The 9,731-nt window shown below is 53.1% G+C and overlaps 1 protein-coding gene across 1 annotated transcript; it reads right to left on the reverse strand.

The window, feature by feature from the left end:
* Positions 1 to 4,451: 4,451 nt before the first annotated feature.
* COL26b_004249 (uncharacterized protein) lies at positions 4,452 to 5,036 on the reverse strand (the record flags this gene model as incomplete). The annotated part of the gene is made up of 1 exon (XM_053177129.1): positions 4,452 to 5,036. One exon carries the CDS (start codon positions 5,034 to 5,036, stop codon positions 4,452 to 4,454), a length of 585 nt encoding a protein of 194 aa, XP_053038965.1.
* Positions 5,037 to 9,731: the final 4,695 nt, after the last annotated feature.

The following is a 9,731-nucleotide window of genomic DNA, read 5'->3' on the forward strand; positions in this document are numbered from 1 at the left end:
ATCAAAAGTCACTGACTTTCTATGTTTCCAGCATCGATGGTTGCAATCAATGGAAGCATGCACTCCGATAGACGCGTGGCAGTTGTCATGAATAGAAGAACCTCTCAGACTTGGAACATGACCATATGGTATCAATCATCAACAAGCAACTTCTTGGTGCCGATGTCTCTATGCCGTATTGGCCACGGATTGTTCCTTAACCTCTCAATGCCCGGCGACGGTGACGTCGAGCTCTTTCGTGAGATGGGTTGTCTGATCAACCAATCAAATGCCTGCGCCCGCCTTATTTTCTGCGTCCTGCCTTTGGCTGATCATGCGGCCACAACTGAATGACGTCGCTGACTACTATCCGAGAGTTGCTCTCGCGCTTCCTGTTGTGTTATACGTCTGCTTTTGGGCCCTTCAACGGCGGCTTAATCATCCGCGTCACTTTGGGCTTCGGTGATATGGATGCTGTACTGCCCAAGCTTGCGTTGGAAACACCTAATTTCGAAATAGCCTGCTCCTTTCCCCATCAGTATACCGGCGGGCCGCGAGCACGACATAAAACGCTCCCTAAAGACCACGCAACAAGTGTAAAGCCAAGACTATGTCCACCGCGCCACTATTATAACTGAAAAGATCTCGGAACCCCCTTCCTCTCGGGGTCCCTCCTTGGAAATCGAAGGTACCAATGGGACGGGCGGCGGGCCTCCATTTAGAGACGTCAGCAGAAAAGTGAGGCGAATTTCAGCTTATGCTTACCAGTCAAAAGTCCACGTGAGACGAATCAATCACCGAAATCAGGCAGCAGCAGATATGATATATTACTGTTCCTCCTCCTCCATGATCCATAGTTCTGATCGTTTTGTGTGAAAAGAACACTGCTTTGCAACTGCATGAGCTCAGAATGACGTACGACGTGCAGCAAATCGAACGACCCTACCGATATTTACCACCCGAAACCATACAGGCACCATTTCTGTCCAGGATATGCGGCACCTGTCAGAAGTTCTTCCTCGAACCAAAGATTCCGTCGACGACATCGGATTATAAGTTCCATGTGCATAGCGAAAAGGTTTTCAATACTCCGCCAGAATGCCAGGCTAGGATGCCCTTTCTGCGCCGTTGTGGAACCCCAACTGGATAAATCTGCTTCGCCGGACGACGCCGTCACCTTTTCGATAATACAGAATCATTCACAGCCTAACTGGGTGTTAGATCTCCAGTATAGTTCCAGTGGAAGGCTCAACCCGGTAAACTTGATTTTGACGCCCTGCAATGGTCCACACGGTAAGCAATGAGCACTCCGAACTCAAGGCATTAGAAAATATCTGCTAACTTCTACAGAAAGCATCAGGTCTCTTATTGCAAATGATTTGGGTAATGATGCGGTTGAAATCAGCAACGAATCTGCGAAGAGCCGAGAATGGGCCAGACGCTGGCACCTTGCTTGCAAGACCGAACATGGGCAGTGTAAAACACAGGACCCGTGCTTGAAGCGCAAATGGCGGCCGACTCGACTGCTTGCATTCGCAAGTCTTGATGAGGAGAACAGTGAGGTCGTTCGACTAGTTGATGGAGCTACGTTGTCAGACACGGCCGAGTATGTGGCGTTGAGTCACTGTTGGGGCAAGATCCATCTCGTCAAGCTTTTGGCGTCAACAGAAGCCGCACTACGTGACGGGATTCCGATACTCCGACTACCGAAAACTTTCCGGCAGGCAATTACAGTTAGTCGATGGTGGGACTACAACTACATCTGGATCGATTCTCTTTGTATACTTCAAGACTCAGCGGATGACTGGCAGTCGGAGTCGCAAACGATGAAGAACGTATATTCGAATGGGGCTATAACCATAGTGGCTGCCCATGCACGAGACGCCACTGAGGGGCTTTTCGTTGAACGAGACCCTCTTAGTGTTGTACCGCCTATCGTTCCTTGTAAGTGGGAGTTCGTTCAACCAAGCGATGAAGGCTTCTGTGTTGTTGACATGCGTCTCACATCGCGGGATGTGGACTACTCGAATCTGGCCAGCCGTGCATGGACAGTACAAGAAAGGGCGCTATCGCCAAGACTTTTGACGTTCGGCGGCTCTCAGATGTTCTACGAATGTCTCGAAAGCCATTTTTGTGAATCATGGCCGCGCTTCCGCATGCCGCACCAGGCGATGACATTCATGGAGCTGGCTAGAAGCAAGACTTTCCCACGAAGGATGTGGTTCACGATAGTGGAAGCATATTCCTATGCGTCACTGACGAAGGAGGAAGATAAGATCATTGCCTTAGCTGGTATTTCTGAGGTCATGCAAGAACGATTGAATGACAGATATGTCGTTGGCTTATGGGAAGGACGTCTCCCCACGGAGTTATTGTGGTCAAACCCTTGGGCTCTGCAGCCTCGACCTAACCCCTGCATTGCTCCAACCTGGTCGTGGCTATCCACCAAAGGTATGGTGTCCTCAGGAGTGTGGTCAGAAGAACCGCACAAGGTTTTGTTGACCATCGTCAACATCAGCGTTGATTTGGTGGATCCGACCTATCCTACTGGTGCCATCTATCCCGGTGCATTGCTTCAGGTTCGGGGCCGTCTGAAGCCGGCGAGGTGGAACTTGTTGCGTGAGTATTCTTTTTCGGATACCTGCAAATATCAAGTCACCTTCGACGGCTTGCCAAGTACATCGAGGCATCTAGACGGCGACATCTTCACGCAAGTGGATGCCACCCCAAGCTTTCGGCTGGCGCTCCTCAAGATATTCATTCTCCCTGTTGCAATTTTTGTGCAAGGAAATGGTCGCAATGCCTGCGTCCAAGGGCTGGTATTGACACCGAAGGATGAAGAGGCAGAGATATATGAACGCGTAGGACACTTCCAGTTGCACTCTCGCCACAAAGGAATGGAGCCTTCGTATCTGTTCTCGGAGAAAACATTATGTCATCCGCGGGAGCAAACCACACGGGAGCGGACGTCTTATGAATCAGTGCTGGACGAAGACGGGCTAGTGGAAGGGTTTCCGTTCGAAGGAGGAGCCGGATGGACCAGAATCAAGGAGAAGGACATTGTTCTCATGTGAGATGGATTGATGGAGGATGTACCATTGGATTTTCCCGAGGGCAGATTGATATTTGCTATTTGAAATTCCACTTTGGCACCATACGTTCGAGCACGATGGCATGCTTCAGCCTGCTGCTAGTGACGTCGATATTGCAGCGTCGAAGCAACCGTGCAGCCACCAACCCCAGCGAGAGCTCCCCAGGAACAGTTAATGACATCTATCACTTTATCAGTGACGCGTCTCCGGGATTCTTCATTAGATTTTATGATCGAATTCGATGTCTTATCCCTCATTTCAGCCATACAGGTCCTACAAGAATATCATACTTGTCATCCACCCTCCAAATCCTGGCGATCACAGAATGGCGCCGCTCGCCAACAGTAATACCGTCGGAAAGCTCAAGCCGGATGACAAACGTCGCAAACTTCGAGATAGACAGGGAGTCGAGAAACGTTTCCGTACGTCTACCCTTCCAGATCGCTTGCCATGTGTTCGTCCCACTGGTCGAGAAAACGTTGTTCGGCTGGCCATTCTCCAAACCGTGGACCACATCTGGCCACTCAATCCCCTCTACTCGGTGCTGTTGATGCACGATGCTGTTGATGCAGATTGCGACAGTGCGGCATGGCGTTCAACGATGACACCACTGCCTAGATCGTTGAAGCGCTGACCCTGGAGTTATTCACGACCTCGCGGAATAACGTAGCTGCCCAGACGACTAGAAGCAGGTGCGAAGAAGTCGACATCAAAGAGAAGAAGACCGACAGACGCCTCGCCATCAGCTTTCCATCCACGCCTCCGTAGTGCGAGCATGTCCTTAGGATCGATCAAGCAAATCTGCTCCTCGAATGAAGCCCACAACAACGCCCCCAATGGACTGAACCTTGTGAAGACTTGCGGGATGCTGTGGAGTGCCATCCGATTCCCCCAATCTGTGTCGTTTCGGCGGAGAGAGCGGCGGAACCCAAGTCCGGGAACGAGTCCGGACAATTGTCGCGCTTGTAGGTGTAGGCATTCGCAGTTCCGTGGTAGATGCACAAGTTCCTCGCCATTGCCAGCAGCCAGGTATTCGGGGGTAAGGCGTCAGGAACCTTGATGGAAGCGGTCAGATCATACCATTCACTGAACTCGCCCGTGATGCCAGCGCTTTCAAGTGCTTTAAGAATGGTCCTTCCCCTCAAGTGGACTTGACGAATGGTCCTCCCTTTGGACAAGTTACCACGCAGCCTGACCCGGGGCTATATCTGTGTTAGCTTCGAGAAACTACAATATGCCAGGCGTGTACTCACTGACCCCCTTATATTTCCCTGCCAGAGTCATACGGCAGTCAAAGAGGTGCGCCCACAGGCAGCAGACTGCGAAAGAAAAAGTCAATAGGGAAGAAGGACGACCCCCTGACGAACATCCACAGTTCTTTCAAGAAAACTGCAGCTCAACCACAGCCCTCAACCACTCCGCGACAGTCTTATGCCTAAAAACCCACCACCAGCTAGGTCCCTCAGGATCCACCCATGCCTCCCGCATCATCACCGCCATCTTCCTCGCAACCTCCTCCACAAAGACAAGCTCCATGATCGACTCCAGGTGGCGCACCGACCGCGCCGGCAGATTCACCTGCCCCCTCTCGACAAAGTTAAAGTTCTGCATCTGCAGGCGCGTGAGGACGTGGCCCGCCACGCGGTCGGGAAACGTCCGCTGGCTCTCGTCCCACGCGCCCTCCCCGCCGGCAGCGAGGTGCGCCGCGAGCCACGGCGTCTCCTGCAGGCTCTGCACGACGTCGGGGCGGAAGTTGGCCCGCAGCACCTGCAGGTGGGCTTGGCGGCGGGCGAGGGCGAGGGCGCGCGCCGCGTCGTCGGAGGCGCTGGGGCGGGTGAAGTGCCGGCGGACGTATTGGCAGACGGGGCGGAGGTGAGCTTTGAGGAAGTCCCAGGGCCGCGAGACCGCGCGGCGGATCCGAGAGTTTGGTGCTTGGACCGGCTGGGGCTGCGAAGCTGGTTCCATTCTTGCGGGTTTGTTCTTGGTGGTTTTGGTTGTTCGTGGTAGAGGATTCGCTGGGTTGTGGACTGGTGGAATAGTCCTCCGATGTTGTACGCAGGAGAATGGAAAGAGAAAAAAAAAAGAAAAGCTTTGATCAGAAATTTTGTACTCATCTTGTTTGAAAAGGTAGTGTCTAGGTTTTTGGAGATGAGAGACGACGGCAAGGTGGACGAGACTTGATGACTTGACCTTCACAGGCCACTGAGCCATCTATAGCCTCGACTCTAACCAGAAGACCTGGCCTTGATCTCAGTCCAGAAACTAATCAAATCAGAAGAATGTAGAGAACGGGCCAGAGAAAGCGGCCAGATCAACATCGTGCTCTCAGCATCTGTCTCTTCGTCAGAGTGATTGGCAGAATTAGACATCATTGTCACGGTTTTGTCTTCGTGACTGACGGAGTCGACAGTATTTGAACACCAGGACAGCAGGGTTGGATATAGATAGACAAGACAAGAAACCTGACGCCAGAGAAGCCGAGTTCAACCTCTCGAAGCTGCGAACATGCTGCACGTAGTTCAGCTCAGACGCCCTGAAAATCCGTCATTGGATACCACCAAAGACTTCTCTATAAGGCCATGCTCGCAGCTTATCAAATAAAACGAACATGGCAAGCATCACAGAGAATGAGGTCGGTTCGATGTCCCATAAAAGCCGTTGGAATCTCTGGGAGGCACTGAGGTGGAAGCACTGGACGGCATCGTTATCTCCGTGAATGAGAAAGGGCACAGCCTCGAATGACAAGATAATGAGTTCCCTGCCAAAGATGAATGCACGTGAACGCCGGGGTTGACTACGGAACCCCGTGAGTATTCTACGTGTAAACCGGCTTAGATATCCTGCATGTCCGCGAGCCGGATACCTCCCTTGAGAAAGACCATCCACCAAAGGCTTTCAACATGTGCTAAACTGAAAACAAAAAGGGCCAAACCCGAGAGACAGCAAAATTTCTCGTCAATAACCTCGCTCGGAGATGCAATAATCTTCAACAGCAGCTGAACAACCCAAGCACTCCGCCACACGCCACAAATGGAAGCGATTGACGGCCACGCGCGCCCATACGAATTGAGGGTGGTACTGGGCGAAGCTCAGGGCAGCTCGATTTCTTCCTCCCCGCTCTTCCTGTCCAATTGCCATCCAATCAGACCCAGCCCGGGGCAAAAGACATGCCGTCGGGAGAATAAGTTAACCAGCGCCTGTTGTCTGCCATCACTTGATGGATAAGGTGTAGGGAGGGGCCTCGCAAACAGGCGAGGCTCATCGAGAACTGAGACATCTCGCACCTTTGTGGTCAAAATGAGGTGTGCGTCCTCTTCCCAAGTGCCGACTACGTTGTTCGCAGCTGAGAACGGGCCAAGAACCGCGGTAATGACCACGCCGGCATCCAACCAAGGACTCTCCTCCGGCGAGCAACGTTGCAGGAACTTCAATCCCCAGGGTAGGGCTGGAGCGAATTGGTAGGCTGCAAATTGTCTCAACGTTTCGTGTGTTCCATCCTGAGGCGTCCCGGAGAAGCGATTTGACAGTGAGTTCTTGGTCGGAGAGCCCCTCGCAGGCCTGTTTGTAGAGCAATCATTGCGCTGAGATCAAGTTCCCTTGACGTTTCCGACGTTCACATATAGCCTCACGATCGAGCCAAATCAACTTCATTTCCCTAGATTCGGCGAATGAGAGAGCTGAACCAGACGAGCGGCGAAAGTCTCCGGCAATAGGCTAAGGTGACAGTTTTGGTCTTCAGGGTGAACCCGATAGAGTCTTCTGGTAGATCGGAGGAAGGTCTAAACAAGGCAGGCTACCGAGTTGCCTGTGAATATTGGAGCAAATTACACTCGAATATTGCGACCAAACAAGGCACGCCGAACACCTGTTAGGCGCGACAAGACTCCAGACCATCACCTAAGAGGACGACTTCGCCCTGCGGAAAATCGGTCTGTTGACTGCCTTCAATTAACCAAGTCCGACGTCTAAGGCAGCCTGGCCATAGCACCGAGTGCAACGGTCTTAGATTGCTCCACGCCCGCCTACCGATGCAACACCCCTCGAGGCAATCTTCCAGAACGATTCCAAGGCAAATGAGGTATGAAGAACCCGCTCTATGCATGCCGTTGAAGCCAGCTACACTTAGCCGTTGTTTCGAATTATCGGCGCTTTCTCCCCCCGTGACAGTAAAAGCAAAGACGTGTCGGTGGTAAATGCGGGGATGTATGCAATAATTGTTACAGATGTCTCAGTGGCCGACTGGTTTGGGACTTTTGTACATGGCTCATATGCTTAAATCGCGAAGGTATGAGTTGCTGACAGAGTAAAGGGGGCGTGGTTGGGTTACGTCGCAGAACCGACCCAGATTTCGAGACCGGTGATTAGTCGACTCGCCGGCTTTGCAGATGGTGCACGTATCGGGATAGGACTACCTTGATAGGAGACATGGCCCTAAAGATTCAACGAGAACATGATCAAACTCGGATGATGACCAATCGGCGGCCTTTGGTTGACTGCTGATGCGGTTGCCTAACAACCGGATTGAAGCCTCGCGTGCGTCGGCGACTTGGTTCGGATGTTGCCCGCAGAACCTATGAATAATCCTTTCGAAGATCCGCATCATATACGGCAGTCCGGCCGAGATTCGGAAAAAACGTGACTATGGGCCAACAAATGTCGGGCGTGATGATTCGTCCGGCGAAAATAACATGTGTGAGATTGCTAGATTAGACTGGAACAAGTGTTATCTGGTTCCAAGCGCAGGAGGCCAAGGAGGGTGCGCCAGTCTTCCAGGTTACTGGTTCCCACCAAGTCGGCGTTTTTCCCAGAGGGTGTAGTTGCGTATTATGCGTGATGTGGCTTCAGCAACAGGCCCCCTTTAGGCCGCAGATGCACTGTGACAGGAGCAAAGTGGTATCACAGCCCGTCATCTTGGACGCTAGGAGAAAAGCTGCAGGTCGAGGCTTCCGCGGCCGAGCGCCTCCACATGGTGTTCGCGGACTCGTCCTATCGAGGTCAGGGACGATAGTTTGGTTCATTGGAGCAAACCGATGCGGGGTCGTGTCGTGTCGTGACAAGACTCATCGTTCTCAGCTGGCGGGTTCTTTGGCTCGTCTGCGTGTCCATCTGCGCCTTCCATGTTAGCGGCGCTGGACCACGATTTGGAGCGGAGAAGGCTCATCTGCAATGTCGGATGTCATAATGCCGTCGGCTTCGTTATGGAAAATGCAGATTGCGGTACCTGAATGATGATGCCTTGAAATCTGCATCGTCACATTGGCGTGTCACCCACCACCGGTACTGTAGACTCTTCATCATCGGGAGCAGGCACACATGCCGCAAAACGCCCAGAATAGCTGGCTTCAGAAACCTGGGTGCTGTATCCTGGAGTGTCTGGTTATGGTGTTGCTTGCGGTGGGGGCGGCCATGCATGGAATCTTGTGATTGGTGGTGCAGGCGGCATTAGGAGCGGTCTTGTTGCCGTTGAGGGAAATATATGCGCGAGCAAGGCCTCTTGGGAGGTTGGACCGGACCCGAGAGTCTGTCACCAGACAGTGCGAAGAAAAGCAGCGGAGATGAGCCTGGCTAGCATGAGGCGGTAGCGAGGATGAGACGTGGCGGTGATGAGTGATGCAGTCCGGCATTCGTAGTTGAGCTGGGCAACTCGGTCTGGACCTTTGGAGGCAATCGCTGCATATATCAGCCGGGGAGAGGTCAGACTGGTTCCCTGTCCCAGCAAGAAGAGTCGCACAAAGCAAGGGCCCAGCGTCAGTTTGCCAGATCCTGCGGAGTTTGTAGATGCAAACCGGCGGCTTTAAGGCTTATGAGATGATTATCAAGTGGCTGCCGTGTTGGATACCGAGCGGGACGCGATATTCTTGGCCGGGGGTGGCAACGCAAACGCAGGCGTTACCGCCGTGCTGGGTCGCTCATTTCAAGCTGGCGCCCTTCCTTGATGCTCTTGTACGACCGGCGGCATAAACTATGCGAGCGGGAATTCTGTGGGAAAAAGGACGAAGAGAGATGTTCGTTGTGCGTGTTTTCTCGTGACTTTGGGGAGCTGGGTTTGGTGTCTCATTGGTGCGGGTGCCTCTGCTGGGGTGTAACGTAGACCTTCATGCCCGGCAATGCGGGGGGACACGGAGAATGGGCGAGTGAGGGGAGAGACAGGTTTCCGCAGAGGGCAGCCACCGAGTCGAATCGCGTGGGCGAGCAGAGAGATGCCGGATGTCGTGCGTTGGAGGCTTGGTGAAAAGCAAGCTGAGGGGTTTCGAGACACGAGTAGAGTGTGGTGAGTATCGAGGTAGCCGGACAGGGTCTCGGCCGTAGCCTCGTGGGTTGGTGTCAGTCAGGCTTAGCGCCGTCAATCAAAAGGACTGTGCCTGAAAGGAACAATGGTCGGTGGCTTCAGCCGGGCGGATTCATCCATCGACGGTTGGCTTACTGGTCTGGAGCGGTTCCGTTCATCGCGTGGCTTTCTGGTGAACCAACAACGAAGGACGACAGGTAGGTGGTGGATGGTGGTGGTGGTTAGCATTTCCATACTAAGGAAAGGCGGCGACGACGGCGACAGTTGCGAACGGGCGAGGGCCAGTGTCAGTGCCAACCACAGCAGTGCCCGTTCAACAATGGGCTTTGATTGACATGAGGAGGTGGTGAGTCGTCCAGGCGTCACGTCAG

Source organism: Colletotrichum chrysophilum (genome assembly GCF_026319265.1).
Source record: "Colletotrichum chrysophilum strain AFK26 chromosome Unknown scaffold_25, whole genome shotgun sequence".
Classification (NCBI taxonomy): Eukaryota; Fungi; Ascomycota; class Sordariomycetes; order Glomerellales; family Glomerellaceae; genus Colletotrichum; species Colletotrichum chrysophilum.